Here is a 20,269-nt window from a genome sequence, read left to right on the forward strand (position 1 = left end):
TGCTTGTTCTGCCTTTAATCCCACACAGCACCTGAGATGGGTGTGGCTTTCCAAGATGTCAGTCAAATCTGCTGACCACAAGACATCACCAGGCAACCCCCTGAGACCCAATCCCTTGTCTTATTTGGGTTGAACATTCTTGAATGTCTTTCCACCCAATAAATAGGATGGTTTCAGACATGCTCTCTCTCTTTTGCCTGCCTCTCTTGCCTCCGTTGTGGGGGCTGGGGCAGAGGAGCAGTCACTGAACCCCGAGAAAAAGGTACTTTCTGGGTCTGTGTGACTTGTTGTGCCAGCCCAATTCACCTGGAGTGACCCTGTCTGATTCAGTCACATGCTGCGACAGTTTATAATTGTGCCAAGTTGCCTCTTGGGTCGAGATCTCCTTCACAAATTAAAAGCTTCCATTTTCATTCCCCCCTTAAAGTCCATTATCATGTTTTTACTTCATTCTAGTCTGGACCTGGTCCCTGTTAGGAAAATGCCTCAGGACTAAATCACCTGAACACACTGATGCTAAGCAGAAGCAAGTTTATTGTCAGAAAATCTGACAAGGCTGCGTCCGCACAGAGAGAACAGCAGCAAACTGCCTCTGAAGTAAACTTTTCTAAGTCAAAGCCTGGGTTATGCATTGGGGGTGAGCTTAGCCCATGCTATTGAAGGTGGAGAAAAAGCTTCAAAACCTCAAGAACCACAGAGGGGAGGGGCCAGGAGGAGCAGACACATTGCCTCCAGCTCCTGGAATTGGCAGGCCCCTCTACATATTCAGAAAGTCTGTGAGCACTGTGGTCAGAGTGCAGGTGGGTGGAGATGTCGGCCTCAGGGTTAGCAGGCTCTTGCAGGAAGGGGGAAGGGGGGAGGAAGCAGGGTGAGGTGTCTGAGCAGAATGGAGTTAGCTTGACTTAACTTTCTTAGTTAACCCATAGTTATGTTAACAGGCTAACATTCCCTGCACCCCCTGACCTCCTAGGTGTTCTTTGCTGGCTATTAATCTCACAGTCTGGGATATAGCTCAACCCCAAAGAGCTAAACACCATTTATGGTTCACATCCAGCTAAAAGACCCCACATGGTTGGAGGGAGGGATTACTTGGATCCTGACAGCCAGTGTCTTGTGGGTAGTGTCACAGTGACAGAACTATTAACTGATCAAATACATTTGCATCTTTCCACAATGTCAGAATTTATTGCATAACAAATTCCCAAGCTATACCTCATTCAGTGATTGCAGTTCATGGAATATGTTTCACCTGATAGTCATAAGGCAGCAATCACAGGTTCCTTTATTTCATCCTTAATCACTAATATCTACAAAACTCACTTTAGGATAAATATATATAAGGTACAGAAAGACTAAGAAAGGGTTAGATCTTAGGGGAGGGAGTTACTTTGGTGGTCTAGTGGGCTTGATGAGCTCATGGGCTGGTTTTTCTTATATGGTTTTGGTATACCCATGCATTTATGTGTTTCTGATTTAACTCATTAGGTGCACAGGTCATTTTTATTAGAACAATTATTAGTTTGTGCCTATGATTGTGTTAGACAGATGGTGACTCTTCACTTGTACAAACAAGGTATTCTATCTCATCCCTTATATACTCCAAATGGAGTAACTCATGGTAAACTATTTATTTATAAATGAAGTAACTCAGGGTTAAATACTGTCTGAAAACTACTGTTCTATTCATCATAGAGTAACTCAAAGCAGGACACAGCCTGCCCTTCACACTCTACCCCTTGATTCCTCAATGTATGAGCCCAGGTGTTCTGACCCAAGAGAGTGCTGGAGACATAAGTTTTAAGTAGCAGAATCCAAATATCACTGCTAATAACAAGAGCAGTGTTTCTTTTAGACATGACCAAATTGTGCTGGTCAAATTATACCAGCCCATCTTGATTAAGGTCAGAGTGTTCCTGTTGGACCATGAACCTGTGCATGGTGTGTGCTTTGAAGGATTTATGAATTAGTAGGAAGAACCAGCATTTTGCATTCAATATTCAATATTGCCTTCAATATCTTGCAAGTGCAACTGAATATGTATTTAGTACTGCAACTGCATGTTTGGTAAGCTGAAATGAATTCTTTACATTTTCCAATTATTAATGTAAGACACCAGCTATTGTTTCAGTTCCTCCAATGCTATTTCAATAACATTGTCCATGTGTGTCACATGCACCCGTGGTATTTCTTGGATTCTACCATACTATGTTTCAAGCAAATGTCTGTATGAGATTTGGGGGGAAATGGGAGGATAGGTAACTTTTTCCATTCTTATTAATCTTGATTACATTTGTCAACTTTACACATTCTGAGTTTATAATAACCTGAGCATTTGACCCTGAGGTATGAGTATACTATTGCACCTCAGTGCTTGTTTCTAAATAAAATTTCCACTGTTCCTAATGTATAGATAGAGTTGCTGTATTTATGGGGTAATAATATATGGTTGGGGTAATCTCTTTGAATGTATAATACACTGATGATGACCATTTATGCATAATTTCTTTGTTCATACAGAATCCTCATTTGTATAATGGGTCTCCTTTAGCTGAAATTTGATATTTATGATCATTGCATATTGGGGTGTTGCTGTGGTGGGACAGACTATCAGTGATGTTCCATCTTAAAGTTTAATTATGTGTAGTGAGCTATCTGCTGACACTGAATACCCAGTAGGCCTAGATGGTTAGTTTATGCTATTGTTTGTTGATAGAAACTTTCAGCATAAAACAATCCAGTTTGTCTGCTGTTTCTGATGTCCTGCCATGCACCATCTAGTAGCTGTTGTATTTTATTACATTGTGTTTGAAGCTTATTCTGAATCACATTATATCTAAGAATTTGAAAATTAGTTTTAATTATGCCCAACTTATGGTTTAAGTGGTAATTGATTTATTCTTGGTATTTCTGCCAGTTGTCGCGTTCCTCACTACAAAAACACTCAGGGTCACTACAGAGGAACTGGGATGCACGAAATAACCACACAAAAGACAGAGATACCTTATTCTTTGGGGGTCCTGTGACGGCTCCTCTGACCTTAAGGGTCCACAGAAAGACAGCAAGGAAGTGCATGCTGAACCCTTTTATTGAGGAGAGGCCATTCAAATAAGGCAAGGGATCAGGTGTCAGGGGGTTGAGTCTAGCTTCATGATGTCTACTGTCAGCAGGCTGACTAACATCTAGGAAGGCCACACCCAAAGGCAGAGCAAGAGAAGGGGACACACAAAGGGTGTTTCCATGGAACATTCTATTCCAAACAGGGCAAAGGGGTAATATCTACAAAGGAACAGGTGAGAGTAATTCGATCCCTGGGGCTGCAGGAAGGCACACCTATGCCTGAAGACACATTCTGCTACTTAGAGGATGGGGGCAATATTGAGGTCACTATGAAAGTGACCAACAGAGCCTCTTTCCATCACAGGAAGGAGAATGCCAGTCTTTCAGGGAGACTGCCTCCCACAGCCAGTCTTCCTGTTTTTATAATATGGCATAAACTTATTTCCTGAATGGGCTAATTCAAGATTGGAAATTCTTTTACTTCATTAGTACATTATTGTAGCTCTCAGTTATACTTTTTATTTCATTCCCTGAATTCTTTAAAATTCTTTAATGGCAAGATTTCTGCTTCATTCTTTTTTTGTATCTCTTGAATATCTCCTTCAGATGATAAATTGTTTTCCTTCTTTCATTGAATTTTTTGGCCATGTTCTCATGTATCATGCTGAGTTTTCTTAATGTCATTATTTTGAATTCCTTATAATGCATTGCACAAATTTTGTTTTATTTGGGGTTTGTTACTGAAAAATTATGATGTTTCCCTGGAGGTGTCATTTTCCCTTGCTTTTTTTTTGTGTTGCTTGTGTTCCTACATTGATATCTGTGCAACTAATGCAAGGGATGCCTTTCCAATGTTATGGTAATGTTTTTCCCCACTGTAGGGAGAAATTATTTTTCCTGTGGAAGGTGCTAGAATATTGGTTGGGTGTGCTGGGGTTACCCTTGATTTTGGGTGAGCTCAGTAGTGTGGTCTCTGTGTCTTCAATTGCACAACTCATTATCATTGTCTAGTTGCCTCCATGGTTTGGGCTGTAGGTGCTCATGACTGAAGTGGTGTTATTGGTTTTATTGAATTGGACAATTGGTATTGGAAAGAAGCTTATTGGTTTTATTGATCTTTTCATCTTTTGGCCTTGTTGACTTTCTCTATTGATTTCCTGTTTTCAAGAACTCGTAAGAGTTTTTGCCCCCCCCCTTTTTTTGCTCTTTTTTCCCTCTTTTTTTCCTTCAAGCAGAAGATTTAATTTATTCTTCTTTTTCTAGTTTTCTAACACAGAAGCTTAGATGCTTGATTTTAGCTCTTTTTTCTTTTCTAACGTGCATTTGGGCTATAAATAGCTCATAAACACTGCTTTCTTAAGCATTCTACAACTTTTTCTAGGTTGTGTTTTTATTTATTTCAAAATATTTTTAGGTTTTGTGATTTCTTTTTTGGCCCATATATTATTTAGAGGTGTACTATTCCATGTCCACATATTTTGGAACTATCTCCCCCCACCCTGCTATTGATTCTAGTTAATTCCATTGTATTTTGAAAGAAGTTCTTATATGATTTCTTTGAAATTTATTAATATGTATTTTACAGCCCATAATTTATTCTGTTTTGGTGAATGTGAACTTGAGTAGAATGTGTATTCTTTGGTGGATGAAGTAGTTTATGTAGTATATGATTAAGGATGCTGTTGAGTTCACCTGTCCTCATTTTATGCCTTAATGAATCTTTAGCCCTTTTTTTTTTTTTTTTTTTTTGTATTAGGGATTGAACCCAGGAGTGTTTAACTACTGAGCCACATCCCCAGCTCTTTCCATTTTGATACATCGTCTCATTAAGTTGCTAAGGCTGGCTTCGAACTTGTGATCTTCCTGACTCAGCCTCTGCAGCTACTAGGATTACAGGGATGCATCACCATGCCCAGCTGAATCTGAACATGTTGAAGTTTCCAAATATGATAACATATTCATCTATTTCTCCTTGCAGTTCTATCAGTTTTTGTCTATTTTTGTTTTGAATTCTGATGTTAAATTTGGCTACCCCAGCTTTCTTTCCTTTTTTTTTTTTTTTTGAGAGAGAGAATTTTTTAATATTTATTTTTTAGTTTTTTTTGGTGGACACAACATCTTTCTTTGTATGTGGTGCTGAGGATCGAACCTGGGCCACACGCATGCCAGGTGAGCGCACTGTCGCTTGAGCCACATCCCAAGCCCCTAGCTTTCTTTTGATTAGTGTTAGCATTTCTTTTTCTTTTTATCCATTTACTTTTTTTTTTTTTGGTGCTGGGGATTGAACTTAGGGGCACTGGGTCACTGAGCCATAGCCTCAGCCCTATTTTGTATTTTATTTAGGGACAGGGTCTCACTGAGTTGCTTAGCACAGCACTTTAGCTGAGGCTAGCTTTGAACTTGCAATCATCCTGCCTCAGCCACCTGAGTTGCTGGGATTACAGGCATGTGCCCAGCTTCACCCATTTACTTTATATTTTATTCATTTATTTTTTATGTGGTGCTGAGGATCGAATCCAGTGTCTTACATATTCTAAACAAGCACTCTACCACTGAGCCACAGCCTCTCATCCATTTACTTTTAATCTATATATGTCTTTATAGTTAAAGTGGTTTCTAAAAGCTGGGCACTGTTGTGCATGCATATGATCCCAGATACTCAGGAGTTGGACACTTGAGGATTGTGTGTTTGAGCCCAGCCTGGCTGACATAGTGAGACTCTGTCTCAAAATTAAATTAAAATTAAAAAGTGGGTTTCTTTTGGATAACTGTCAGAATAGCATTTTTTACCTCTGGTCTTATACCACACTCAACACAGACTTGTGATACCAGGTGTGTGCGGATTTCCTCCCCACCAGCAAGTAAGCAATAAATTCTGCAGTGGTCACCGGCATGGCCTCTAATCTAACTCAGTTCAGACTCTGTTTTCCTGGAAACCTATTAGTTCCAGGAGTTTTTTTTTTTTTTTTTTTAATCAATCCTTTGTTATCTTCTCCACAGGCAAACATCTCATTTTTCAAACAAAGTTTGGTTCTTATGACTAGTGAGTAGCTCAAACTTCCTCCCTTACTTCAGATGCCAGTCACAAGCTCCAGATGGTTTTACCTGTGCTTCTGAATGAACAGCTGCGAACTGGGGTTCCTACAACCCTCCTTGGGTTCAATTAATTTTCTTGAATGACTTACAAAACTTGGAAACACATTTACTGGGTTATTGAAGAGGAAATTATAAATAATAAAAGAGATGCATGTGATGAGGTATCAGGGAAGGACACAGAGCTTCCACGCCCTCTCTGGGGGCACCACCCTCCAGGAATATTCACATGTTCAGATATCTGTAAGCTTCTCAAATGCTGTCCTTTTGGAGTTTATGGAGATTTCATTACAAAGGCACGATTGCTAATAGACTTTGTGGGGAAACCCAGACAGACCTGTATATTCACATTCTTCTTGGCTTTCTGTGGAGCTGCCCTCCTTCTAGGGTAAGGGATAGGACCCCAGTTCCCAACTCACGAATATTCCTTTATCTTAAAATATACATTCTGGTTCACTTTTTTATTTGCTTACATTATTTTTTAATATTTTCCTAGTACGAATTATGTGGGCCAAGCTCATCCTCAAATACCTTCCATTGGACCTGACAAATGATATCTGGGCTCAGGAGAGCGCTAAAATATTAACAGACTGGGCCTTAGATTTCTTGCTCAAAAAAATCTTCCCTATTTCCATCAATCCTGGACTGTATCCTCCAGTTCCTCATGCAATCCTAATCAAATCCCCCACTCAAAAGACCCACCTTAACTCAAAAAATTTTCAATAATTTCTAACCTTACATTGGCAGCTCCAACACTTTGCCCTGTCAGATGCCAATGCTGGGGAGGTGGTGCTCTCTTAATACAGGAGATGATTCCTTGCCGGGTTGTAATGTTGGTCTTTGGGGAGCCGGTATTCAGCACGAGTGTTCTTACCTTCGGTGTCCAGCGCAGCCCAGCCTGCCATTCAAGAGTCTCATTCCCGTTTGCTTCCCCCAAAAAACGTGGATTTGAAACTGACTTTCATCATGTGAGCTTTGCTCTTCTCCCTCCCGCTCTCTCTTCCTCCCTCTTCAGTATTAGGGGTGGAATAGGAGCACTCTACCAGCCCTTTCTAGTTTTAACTTTGACAGTCTTGCCCTGCCATCCAGGCTGTCCTTGAACTTGCAGTCCTGCCTCGGCTTTGGAGTAGCTGGGATTATAACCTCCACACACACAACTGTTTTCGCATGAGCTTTAAGAAACGGACAACAAAAAGGAATCAGCCAGAGGAGTGAATAACCCCAAACCCAACTCGCTTGAGTCAAACAGATACCCGTAAGGCGCAGCGCTGTCCTGCCAAGGATCTGGGAAGTATAGTTCTGGAGGAGCGTGATGCCAGGCACTTCCGCTTAGGGATTCTGGGAAGTGTAGTCCCGGAAATACGTTTTCCAAGCACTTCCGTTTCGGGATTCTGGGAAGTGTAGTTCTGGAGGTGTGTGATGCTGGTTGCTTCTGCTTCTGGGAAATGGAGTCCAGGGACTGTGGGCGGGAGGAGGCACTTCCGCTCCCAGAAGGCGAGGTCGGCTCCGCGATTGCTCTGGGGGAGGTGAGCCAGCCGCGGGTCCCTGCGACCTCTCCGAGCCCTCTCAGTCTGGGCTTGAGGCCAGCGGTGACCTGGTCCGCGGCCTGGATAAAAAAAGCCAGCGGGGAGGGCGGGGTTGCGAAGCGGCGGCGTTTTGCGTCCTCGGGGGCAGAGCTTCCCGTGTTGGGGGTGGGCTTGTGCGTGCCTCAGTTTGAGGGTCTTCTGTGCACTCTGCTGCCACAAACCGCCTCACCACACCGCCGGACGTGCTTGTTCCTTGCAGTAAAGTGCTGGGCAAGTTAATCTCGTCTTGTCTCAGTTTCCTTATGGCTTTAAAGGTTAAGAGCCTGCCCAGCGGTGTTTTGCAAGAGTTCAGTGAATTTTTTTACGTATATTAAATGCTTAAAAACATTTTCATGTTGCATGCTCTCCCTCTGTTGTAATACTCAGAATGGCACTGGTTTGGAAATTCCTCTGAGTCCAGGATGGAGTGGGAGCTCCACGTGCAGAGCCACTGTTCCCTTTCAGATCCTTGCCAGATATGGGGTTCTGGGTTTTCCGATCTCATTTTAAGAAGGAGTAGCGGATTGCTTCCAGTAGGAGCATGGAGAATGCCCTCTGTGTTTATCGAGACAGAGAAACTGTCATGCTCTGATCTCTGCTTTGCGGGGTGACTCCTTTAATAAGTGTTACAAAACACCATTTCTTAGAGAGTTTTAAGTTTTCGTTGGTCATTACCTTCATGCAGATGAAAAGAGACTTTGGTGAGGTTCTGCCAGCTTAATAATTTGCAAGGAGTTTTACCTATTAGAGGTAAAAAAAAATGACAATTAATTACTATTATTGATGGAACAAATTGTGAGACAACTGGCCACAATTACAGACTTTTCTGAGGGTAGTGATTACTCACATGACAGTGATCACTCAATTCTGAGTTTCCTTAAAGATTCACTTTTTGAAAAGCACATTGCCATGGGCAGTTTTATGAAACATAATAGCGCTTGCTTGTCTGAGACTATAGGAAATAGCATCTGAGTATTATTATCCCTATTTACAGGTGATCGAGGTGAGGCACAGAGACATTCATAACTTGCTTAAGCTTTACACTGCTGTCTGTAGAAGATAAGTACAAATGTCAGAATTTGAACCCATTATGTTACCCCGTGTGTCTGCTTCCCATTTTTTGATACCCAGGTTCAGAGGTGCTCATTGTGCTAGGAACCGCATCTGGGTTAGGACTGTAATATGGATGGTTAATGAGCAAAGGCAACTGTCCATAGCTGGCTCCTGGCTCCTGTTCTCTTCACTAACCTGTGTGCAACTATGTTGCCTGCAGAAAGGGGCACTTCTTTCTCACATGAAGTGCTTGTGAACTAACTGCGCCCCTAGCACTCTCTCATGATGTCTTTCCTTTTGCAGAACTCTGCCTTTTCCCAGAAGGAAGAGGAGAACAATGACCAAGATCCAGGTCAGTGGGGTTGGCCTTTCTGTTTCTTAAAATGACATCTCCTTTCACAAAGATCAGACATACTTTTATCTTGTTTGGGAAGGGTCAGAGAGCACCACACACACTTGAGGGATTGTTATATGCCAGGATCCTGCCTTTTATTTCCAAATATTAGTGTAAAAACTAACAGGTTTTTTTCCAAATGAAAAGCAATTCCTACTGAAGTCCACTCTGAGCCCAGCTGACATGTTCATGGCCTAAGCCAGGTGTTTCAGATGTTCCTTTCTGGTGAATGAAGAACCAGAAGAAATGGGAGTTCTCCCTTCAGGAATCTAAGGCCATACTGCATGTGTGCCTGGCACATCCAAATGGATGAAGGGCTCCAAATGTAGCTTTGTCCTTCACCTGGTCCCCTTTCTTACTGCCTTGCTCAGGTGTCCACTGGTCATTTATTACGTAGGTGCTGAGAATCCCAAAACAAATGCAGAAATAAGCAAAATCTTCAGAAATTTCCATGAAGAAAAGCACTATATACAAAGTTATGGGACAAGTAATAAATAGGGATGGAAATGTGAAATTGTACATGCCTGAAAGAGGTTTAATATTCTTGGTAGGAATCTTCCTGATGCACAATATACTCCAGAATGACTGAGCAAAGTAGATGAATAGACAATATGTGAAGAAGTCTTTTTTTAATTAAATAAATGGAAGTTTTTAAAAAGAACTGTTTTATTACTTACCAAATTACCCAACATTTTAAAATTGAGGTAATGTTCAGTTTGGGCCAGAATCGAGAAGCTGCAGGATTTATGATCTCTTACAGGACAAGTTATTTGGGAAAATTGCTGTTATATTAGCAAAATAAAAGTGCAATTTTTTTTGACAGTGCAGTTACCACTCTTTGGAACTTATTCTAAAGAAATAATCAGACAAGTTTGGCTGAGACCTATGTAAAAACCTGATTTTGTAGAATCATTTATAGTTTTTAAATTTTAAGTTTTCAAATTGTACATTATCTGGAATGACCAAATACACACAAAGTCATCAGTTTTATGTGCAACAATGAATATGATGAAATGGATGAAAATGATAATACTGATGATTGACATTTGTACATCAGGGACTCCCCTAAGTCCTTCACATGGTTTCACTCATCCCTTCAGGGGCCTAATGATGTAGGTACTGTTCTACAGATGAACAAACTGAAGTATCTCAATACTTTAAAAACTTCTCAAAGTTAGATGACTTGTCCAAGTCACAAAGCAAATAGAGGACAGAGCCTTTGAATGTGAGCTGAGGCAGTTGGTTTCCAGAGCCTGTGCTCTTAATCTTGGTCCTGAATGCAGCTGCAATTGACAGATATAGCCTGTTCCTGGGAAGACAGAACTAGTTACACACCTGCCCCAGAGGGTTACGGAGTGCCTGTTAGATTGGCAACAAAAGAGTGATAAGGTTGACTGTCCTTTATCCAAAATGCTTGGGACCAGATTTCAAAGATTTTTGGAATATCTGCATAGATATCTCTGGTTGAGCGTCTAATAAAAAATCCAGAGTACTCCAATATCTAAAACTTTTTAAGTAATGTTGTTGCTTGGAAAATGTCAGATTTCAGAGCATTTGGGGTTGTGGGATGTGGTGTGCTCAACCTGTACTGCCCAGAGAGAGAAGGAAATAGTTCCTATCAGATGCTATTGGTACAAAATATGCACAAACTTTTTGACAAGATTTGGTACTCTCAAATTGTAACATGTAGGAACATCATGATTTAACAAAGGCAGTTATTGTAGGGACTTAACTGTGTGAAGGGCAACAACTTACATGTACCAGGAGTTTTCTTTTTTACCTGCCAACCGCCAGCCTTTTGGGTATGATTGCGGAAGGAAAATAACAGGAATTTGCTAAAAGTGTTTCTCAGGTCCCAGTGGCCAGTGGGTGTAAGATTGAGGGTACACGTGCTTGATGTTATAGGAGGCAGTGACATTCAAGGACGTGGCTGTGGTCTTCAGCAAGGAGGAGCTGAGGCTGCTGGACTCTGCCCAGAGGAAGCTGTACCGAGATGTGATGCTGGAGAACTTCAGGAACCTGCTCTCAGTGGGTGAGGACAGGTGCCTGTGTAATTGGCATCAACCCTTTGAGCAGGGTTCTCGGTCTTGGCACTGTTGATATTTGGGGCTGGATAATTCTTTGTTGTGGGGGTGAGCCTGTGCACTTTAGGCTATTTAGTAGCATCTCTGACCTCTTCCCATGATAGTTTAAAGAGTAGAACTCCTCAGAACTCAGTTTTCCAGTTCTTTTGGAGAGTAGAGATAAGGTATTGCTGATGTTTGTTCTAAGGCAAACTTATCTTTTATAAATGAATTAGAAATGAGCAGTTGAGCTTAGGCTGCTTCTGGGTCTTCATTTCTTATCGATGGATCATGAAATTTAGTGAGTTGTGTCACATTTGTGTTGGAGCTCCTTGGCGAGAATGCATCGTGTTGTAGCAATAACTGTAGATGCCAGCAGTAGGGGACACAGGGCTGGCAGGGAAGTGATGGAAAGAGGCCCAGGGGCTGGGGTTGTGGCTCAGTGGTAGAGCGCTCGACTAGCACATGTGAGGCCCTGAGTTCGATCCTCAGCACCACATAAAAATAAATAATACAACAAAGGTATTGGGTACAACCCCAAAAGTAAATATTGAAAAAAAAAAAAGAGAGAGAGAGAGAGAGAAAGAAACAGGCACTGGTTAGAAACTGAGCATTAATTCTTTTATCTCAACAGTGTGTATGAAGAATTTCTAATGATGGTAAATATTTCTTACCCTGTGTCATGATAGAAATGTTTGACAGATGCTGCTGGGGTGGGCAGGCAGAGCCTACAGTATGGGATCAGAATCAAAATTTTTCAGAACTTTTTGCCTTAAATATTTTCACTTAAATCATCTTTCACAGGACATCAGTCCTTCAAACCAGATATGATATCCCAGTTGGAGCGAGAGGAAAAGCTCTGGATGAAGGAGATCCACACTCGCACAGGTAGGCTCTCAGATGCGAGCTGCAGTGGAGTCATGGTGGGCCCATGGTCTGCCTCCATTTGGTAGGATTTCTTCTCCACCCTCCACCAGAGAGGCCTCAAACCTGTCACACCACACCACTCTCCTCTGCAGACCCCCAAAGGCTCTCATTCCACCAGTAAGATCCAGCCTTTGTAAGGGGCTTGTAAGGCCATGGAGGATCTGTCATTCCCGTTACGTTACTATTCTCCATTTTTCTCCTGTGATCTCCCTCCTTGTTTATCTCTGCTATCCTTGTTGGTTCAGATATGATCATTATGGTTCTGCATCAGAGCCTTTCCTTTTTCTCTGGCTAGAATGTATTTATCCAATAAACCTCCAACCTCCCTCTCTCTCTCTCTCTCTCTCCCCCTCCTTCCCTCCCTCCCTCCTTCCTTCCCTCCCTCCCTCCTTCCTTCCTCTACTGAGGATTAAACCCAGGGTGCTCCACCACTGAGCTACACCCCCAGCCCTATTTTTATTTTGAGACAGCGACTCCCTATATTGCGCAGGCTGGCCTTTGTGACCTCCTGCTTCAGCCACACGAGTTGCTGGGATTGCAGGCATGTGCCACTAGGCTTAGCTCCAGCCCCTTTCTTATTTCATTGGTATCTGCTCAGAGGTCTTCATGCGAGGCCTGCTCTGATCAGCCTGCTAAAAGTGCTATCTTCCCCTCCCTCTCCATGGCAGCTTGCCTCAGTTTGTGTCTAAGCACTATGCCACCAAACTAGCTAACATATTTGTTTTTAGTCGTAAAATATATCACATAATAAGCTTGAGCATTTTAACCATTTTTCAGCATACAGTTGCACTAAGTACATTCACATTATTGTGCAGCCATGATAACGTCCATCTCCAGAACTTTCCACTGTTCCAGACTGAAATTGTGTACCCATTAAGCAGTGACTCCCTGTTCTTCCCATCCCTCCAGCCCCTATTCTGCCTTCTACCTCTGTTAATTTGGGTACTCCAAAGTACTTCATGTAAGTGGAATCATGTATCTGTCCTTCTGTGTCTTATTTCAGTTGTATGTTATCCTCAGGGTTCATCTATGTTGTAGCATGCGTTGGAATTTCCTTCTTAAGGCAAAATAACATTCAACTGTGGTCTGTACCACATTTTCTTTTCCCATCCACCTGATGGACATTTGGGTTGTTTTCACCTTTGGTCTCTTGTTGAATAATGCTGCTGTGAACATTGGTATACATGTCTGTTTACCTTCCTGCCTTCCTTTCTTGTGCGTTGATAACCAAGAAGCAGAATTGCTGGGTCTTATGATAAGTCTGTGTTTGATTTTGAGAAATGGTTACAGTTTTCCCCAACAGCTGCCTCTTTTTACATTGCTACACCAGTGCATAGGGATTCTGATTTCTCCACATCCTTGCCAATACTTGTTTTGTTTTTAAATAATCATCCCGATGGGGTCAAGTGGTATCTCATTGGGGTTTTGAGTTGCATTTCCCTAATGATTACTGATATTGAGCATCTCATGCTTATTGGACTTTTGTGTTTCTTCTTTGGAGAAATGTCTATTCAAGTCCTTTGCCTATTTATTTTTAAATCTTTCTTTTTTTATTGGTGTTAAGTTTAGGAGTTCTCTCTCTGGTTTTTTTTTTTTTTAATTGAGTTCTATTTATAGACTGGATTTTAATCCCTTATCATATACAAGATTTGCAGATCTTTTCTCTTGTTGTGTTTGTTGCCTTTTTAACTATTTTGGTAGTGTCTTTTGAACAAAAGTTTTAATTTTTGTGGACTCCAGTTTTTTTTCTTTTGTTGACCCTGTGTTTGTTTTCATATCCAAAAAATTGATTGTAAATCCAAGGTTGTGAGACTATTTCCATGTTTTCTTCTAAGAGTGGTACAGTTTTAAGTCTAAATTTAGGTCTTTGCATTTTGAGTTGACTTTTGTACATGGTATAAGATAGGTTTTTTGATTTGTGTTGTTTTGCAAAAGCACTTTACCCCTAGGCCTATCTTCATTTTTCGCATGTGAATTTCCAGTTTATTGCACAACCGATTACTGAATTTGTTGAAAGAAAAAATTGTCCTTTTGCCATTTATTTGTCCTACCAGCTTTATCAAACACCACTTGACCAAAAGTGTGAGGCCTGTTTCTAGGCTCTTATCTCATTAGTTAGTAGGTCTTTTTGTATGTGTGTGGGGGAAGGTATACCAGGGGTGAAACCCAGGGGTGCCTAACCACTGAGCCACATCCCCAGCTCTTTTTATTTTGAGACAGGGTCTTGCTAAGTTACGGAGGCTGGCTTTCAACTTGCGATTCTCCAGCCTCAGTGTCCCAAGCTGCTGGGATTACAGGTGTGCACCACCGTACCTAGCTTGTCTTTATGTATTTATGTCTTTATGCTAGTATTACTTTTTTTTTTTAATATTTATTTATTTATTTTTCGGTGGACACAACATCTTTGTTTGTATGTGGTGCTGAGGATCGAACCCGGGCCGCACGCATGCCAGGCGAGCGCGCTACCACTTGAGCCACATCCCCAGCCCCTAGTATTACATTTTGATTATGATAGCTTTGAAACCAGGAAGTATGCATTTTTTTCTTCTTTTTAAAATTGTTTTGCTATTTAGGTTCCTTGAGAGTCCATAAAAAATTTTAGGGTGAGTTTATCTATTTCTGCAGGGAAAAAAATGTGATTTTAGTGAGGATTTTTATAGGGATCTCATGCAATGTGTAGATTACTTTGAGTAGAAGTGATAATATTAAGTCTAATCCATGAAAATGAGAGGTCTTTCCATTTGTTTATGTCTTTCTTAATTTCTTTCATCAAGTAGTTTCTGGTGTACAAGTCTCTTGCCTCCTTAGTTAATTCTTGTGTATTTTATTATTTTTGATGCTATTGTGAGATTTATTTTTTTTGTATAGTTTGTTGTTATAATGTAGAAACAGCTGTTTTGGGGGTGTTTTTGTGTCCTGCTACTTTGTTAAATTGATTTATTCTATCAGCTTGAGCATGTGTGTAATCTTTATGATTTTCTACACATGTCATCTATAAACAGTAAAAATTTTACTTCTTCCTTTCTAATTTAGACGCCTTTTTTGTTTTCTTGCCTAACTGCTCTGGTCACGTTACATTCAATGTAGAAAGCATGCATCCTTGCCTTGTACTGATCCTAGAGGAAAAGCTTTTATTCTTTCAACATTGAATATGTTTGCTGTGGGTTTTTCATTTATAACTTTTTGAGGTGGTTCTGTTCCTAATTTGTTAAATGTTTTTATCATGAAAGGATTTTTAATTTTGTCAAATACTTTTTTCCCACCTCAATTTAGAGGATCATATAGTTTTCCCCCTTTGTTCTGTTCATTTTCTATATTACGTTGATTTTCATGTTAAACCATCCTTACATTCCATGAGTAAATCTCATTGTTGTTTCTGGGCATGTGTCGGGACTGAGTGTGTGTGTGTGTGTGTTCATTCTTCCAACTCCTCCACACACTGGGAAATTAGATCTTTAGAACCAGAGTCAGATCCCATGTCAGGGCCTGCAGGGTTCTGTCAACACATCACCTCTCTTCCCTCGCTGGGCCTCTTGGTCCCCCTGCAGCTATCCTGGCCAGTGCTCACTGTGCTTTCTCGTGCATTTTCTCATCCTTAATCTGCATTGGGCCCCAACAGACCAGCCTTCATGTAGCTCACATGGATGTTGGAGGAACTTCTCTGCTCCCTCCAGTTTGGGGGTAGGTACTGGATCCCTGCTTTCTTCATCATGACATACAATAAATAAAAATGCATTGAGAAGTAGCTTCATAAACTGGAAAATGGGAAAGGCACACACAGGTGCAGAGAAACACATGCTCAGGGGAGAGGAATACTCAGGTCCTGGCTGACCATGGATCTCGTGCCGTTTTAAGCGTGGTTCTGTCTTGATTCAGCATTCTCCTTATCTCTGTAGGCCTTTGTTTTCCAGAGCGTCTATAACGTGGCTGCAGCAAGTCTTCAGTGTTTTTAATGTTCACAGAGGGGAAAGAGGGCTCGGAGCTCCCCAGTCCCCATCATTGCTGCTGGCACTTTCTGTCTTTAACTCCTCTTTGCCCTTTCAGGAGGCAGGAATCAAAGCAGGGTGGAGAGTCGTCATGAAGCAGGACTGAAGTGCCTTTCCTTGGGAGAGCTTTCATGCTGGCAAATCAAGAGACATGTTGTGAACGGACTGACTGAAAGTCAAGACTGCGGGGTAGACAGTCAAGGGAGGTGCTCTCAGTTCCCCAAGCAGTGCGGGGGCTCCTGCCACGTGGGAGTGGGAGAGCCCGTCCAGGCAGCTGGGGAGGATGGCTCTCTTGTGAATCTCCTTGGGGATCATCCCATTATTGAAAACCAGGGGTTTCCAACTGGAAGAGCTCAGAGTTCTTGGAGTAAACTATGTTGCAGTGAGACACAGAACCATCAGAAAAGTTGTAAACAGATGAAAAGCAAACTGTGTTTATTTGCCCCCCATGTTGACATTTTCAGTTGCAGTTCACACCACCACAGTGATGCGGGGCAGGACAGAGCGAAGGCTTCCCCTCTGACCGAGCATAGCGTTCACCCAGGGCGGAAAACTCACCAGACTGCTGGACATGAGGAAGCCTCCAGGGACAGTCCCAGTCCTGGGCGTCAGCAGGTTCTCTTTGGAAAGAAGCCTCTGGCACGGAGCGTTCATGGGGCCGACCCCTCGGGTGCTCCTGCACTGCAGACCGTTCACACGGGAAAGAAGCGCTACTGGTGTCATGAGTGTGGCAAGGGTTTCAGCCAGAGCTCCAACCTGCAGACCCATCAGCGAGTCCACACTGGGGAGAAGCCCTACACTTGCCCCGAGTGTGGCAAGAGCTTTAACCAGAGCTCACACCTGTACGCCCATTTGCCTATCCACACGGGAGAGAAGCCCTACCGGTGTGAGAGCTGCGGGAAGGGCTTCAGCCGCAGCACGGACCTCAACATCCACTGCCGGGTCCACACCGGGGAGAAGCCGTACAAGTGTGAGGTGTGCGGGAAGGGCTTCACCCAGAGGTCCCACCTCCAGGCCCACGAGAGGATCCACACAGGGGAGAAGCCATATAAATGCGGGGACTGCGGGAAGCGCTTCAGCTGTAGCTCTAACCTTCACACCCACCAGCGGGTGCACACGGAGGAAAAGCCGTACAGGTGCGAGCAGTGCGGCAAGTGCTTCAGTCTGAGCTTCAATCTCCACAGCCATCAGCGCGTCCACACCGGGGAGAAGCCGTACAAATGCCACGAGTGCGGCAAGGGCTTCAGCTCAGCCTCAAGTTTCCAGAGCCACCAGCGGGTCCACACCGGGGAGAAGCCATTCCGCTGCAACGTGTGTGGGAAGGGCTTCAGCCAGAGCTCGTATTTCCAGGCCCACCAGCGGGTGCACACTGGAGAGAAGCCGTACAAGTGCGAGGTGTGTGGGAAGCGCTTCAACTGGAGCCTGAACCTGCACAATCATCAGCGCGTCCACACCGGAGAGAAGCCCTATAAGTGTGAGGAGTGTGGCAAGGGCTTCAGCCAGGCCTCCAACCTTCAGGCCCACCAGAGCGTGCACACTGGGGAAAAGCCCTTCAAGTGTGTGGCGTGTCAGAAGCGGTTCAGCCAGGCCTCGCACCTGCAGGCCCACCAGAGAGTCCACACTGGAGAGAAGCCCTACAAATGTGACATCTGCGGCAAGGCCTTCAGCCAGAGGTCAAACCTCCAAGTCCACCAGATAATCCACACCGGGGAGAAGCCCTTTAAGTGCGAGGAGTGCGGGAAGGAGTTCAGCTGGAGCGCAGGGCTCAGCGCCCACCAGAGGGTGCACACGGGGGAGAAGCCCTACACCTGCCAACAGTGCGGGAAGGGCTTCAGCCAGGCCTCCCACTTCCACACGCACCAGAGGGTCCACACGGGCGAGAGGCCGTACATCTGCCACGTCTGCTGCAAGGGCTTCAGCCAGAGGTCGCACCTTGTCTACCACCAGAGGGTCCACGCTGGAGGGAGTCTGTAGAGGAGACAAGGTGGTGTAGCCCTCAGGTGGCTCCTTCAGAACAGAAGCTTCCTCAGGAAAGCAGCTCTCTAAAATGCCATTTTAAGGACTCAGGCAATAAATTCTTTACAAATGTCAGAGTTCGCAGATGAAGAAACACTTCTATAGATACGATCAGTGTTTAAACCAGCGTTCCAAAGTGTCACCATTTGTGACAAAGAATCTTGATGTTTGATAGTCTTCTAGGAAAGAGATTCATGAATGGATTATGGGTAGGACTTTGATAAAAGAATGACGATTGACAAAATTTGATGTCAACTAAAGTGTAACTTCCACATGGGAAGATCTTCTCCCCAGATCTCTGCCATGCAGAGCTGTGGTTGGCTCCAATAGGAGAAAAATTTATTTGAAAAGTGGGTCCCTGTCCTAAATTCATACTAATTTATATGCATAAGGACTCCTATAAGTAGCCTTAATAACAGTTTCTAGAATTATTGAAGTACAGAGCGTTATTTAATATCACCATCCACAGGACAAATGTAGACAAGCCTCACGAGTGCCCCCCTCCGACACCCAGCCTCAGTTCTTTGTTTAGTGTGTCAGTTTTGTACAATATAAATTTTAGTGTCATTTGTATTTTATAGACTAAAAAATGCTTTTAATTTAATCTAACAAGACATGACAATTTACATGATTGGAAGTGTGGGGCACTAATTTATCAAGGTAGAGCTTGACTCTTAACTCCTTGAAAAGTAGTTACTGATGACAAAAAGTTTCTAAATAAACTTGAATTCTTAATTGGCTTCTTCTCATTATTTCCGTCCAGGCTTAGGTCAGTTCCTGTTTCTGTGTAGTTCTTGATCGGGGCCCCGAGGCTTTGATGGTGGTTTAGTCTCTTCTTTCTGCTCTACAGGATTCCTGAGACTGGGTAATCGATAAGGAGCAGATTCCTTAGAGTTCTGGAGTCTGGGAAATCCAAGATCCAGGGACCAGCATGTGGCGAGGGCTTCTGAGTGCATCCTCTCAGCAGTAGGGAGGGTAGGAGAGGGGATGTGGGTCACTCCCAGGACATAACAGCTTGGGTATGTTTGTGACTCGATCACCTCCTAAAGGCTCCCCTCACCACTTGTATTAGGGATTAAGATTTCAACACAGATTCTAGGGGACATGTTCAAACCATAGCCGGCAAATTTTTATTAAGTGCAATGAGTTCAGTGGATTTCCATTTCCACATTTCCACAGCATTCTGTGTGCACTTGTCACTATGAGTGAACAACGTGGGCTGGGGATGTGGCTCAAGTGGTAGCGCGCTCACCTGAATGAACAACGTAAGCTTTGAAGACTGGGTGGCCAGTATGTACCAGAAAGCCCTTTTTACTAACAGATTGTTCACAAAGATATCCTGAGTTTTTTAAAGTAGGGCAGTAATAAATGGTTTGGATAAATCTTGTGTGTTAGTTGCAGCCGTTAAAGACGAGGACATGAAAAGAACACAGGTTATTAATGGGAAAGATTACAGCTTCCCTGGTGTGATCCAGTCAGTGGAAATGTGTGTCACTGAAGGTGATTGTGGGTATGAGGAGAATGTGCAGAAGAACATGCATCAACAGGCTAACAGTGGCTTACCCTGGCAGGGGGCAGTGGGATGATTTTTGTTTAACTTCAAAAACTTGTTTACAGTAAACTATTAGCAGTTTTACCAAAGCTGTGAAACCAAATAATGCATAAAGGACAATCTCTTTCAGCAAAATCTTAGTTTTGTTACTTTACCTCATGGCATGTAAACCTGTGCTACAGGGGTCCATAAGAGAATGTTCACTGTAGGTAACAGCAAACTTTCCATCCATCGATTGGATTGTGCACTCCTGCAGCGGCATACTGTGCACAAGGAAGTCACAGAAGGTAAATTTATGATTATTGACATTGGTAGATACCCAGAATATGTTTAGAAAAATGTTCAGAGACAAGATTTGTATGATCATGTGTATATGGGTATGCACATCTATATACATACACACGTATATATATATATATATATATGATCTTGATACTTTTAAAGGTAATAGTGTTTTCTTGTAATTTCTAAATATGCTTTAAAAACCTTTATGAATACAAAAGATTCAAGAATTACACAAAGAATTCCATATATTTTTTTAGTCTAGCATAACTGCAGTCAGA

The 20,269-nt window shown here is 42.7% G+C and overlaps 1 protein-coding gene across 6 annotated transcripts; it reads left to right on the forward strand.

Annotated features, from left to right (window-relative positions):
• Positions 1-4,875: 4,875 nt before the first annotated feature.
• Positions 4,876-18,889, forward strand: Znf235 (zinc finger protein 235). 6 transcript variants are annotated; one of them, XM_048790740.1, is made up of 5 exons: positions 4,892-5,006; positions 9,072-9,120; positions 11,068-11,194; positions 12,030-12,113; positions 16,197-18,889. In XM_048790740.1, the coding sequence occupies exons 2-5, from the start codon at positions 9,106-9,108 to the stop codon at positions 18,110-18,112; spliced, it is 2,142 nt and encodes a 713-aa protein (XP_048646697.1). In that variant the 5' UTR covers positions 4,892-5,006; positions 9,072-9,105; the 3' UTR covers positions 18,113-18,889. The 6 variants fall into 6 exon arrangements, with proteins under 6 accessions (XP_048646700.1, XP_048646697.1, XP_048646701.1 ...); XM_048790744.1 differs by lacking the exon at positions 4,892-5,006 and adding an exon at positions 5,503-7,676 and having other exon boundaries at positions 16,603-18,889; XM_015496739.2 differs by lacking the exon at positions 4,892-5,006 and adding an exon at positions 5,504-7,676.
• Positions 18,890-20,269: the final 1,380 nt, after the last annotated feature.

Source organism: Marmota marmota, unplaced genomic scaffold, assembly GCF_001458135.2.
Source record: "Marmota marmota marmota unplaced genomic scaffold, marMar, whole genome shotgun sequence".
Lineage (NCBI taxonomy): Eukaryota > Metazoa > Chordata > Mammalia > Rodentia > Sciuridae > Marmota > Marmota marmota.

What these genes read in the sequence shown, in the direction of transcription:
- Znf235 (XM_015496739.2), top strand. Translation starts at nt 7,570, where the DNA reads ATGCTGGTTGCTTCTGCTTCTGGGAAATGGAGTCCAGGGACTGTGGGC. An exon ending in CCGCGATTGCTCTGGGGGAG is followed by an intron (nt 7,677 to 9,071) that starts GTGAGCCAGCCG and finishes TTCCTTTTGCAG; the next exon opens with AACTCTGCCTTTTCCCAGAA. An exon ending in CAGGAACCTGCTCTCAGTGG is followed by an intron (nt 11,195 to 12,029) that starts GTGAGGACAGGT and finishes CATCTTTCACAG; the next exon opens with GACATCAGTCCTTCAAACCA.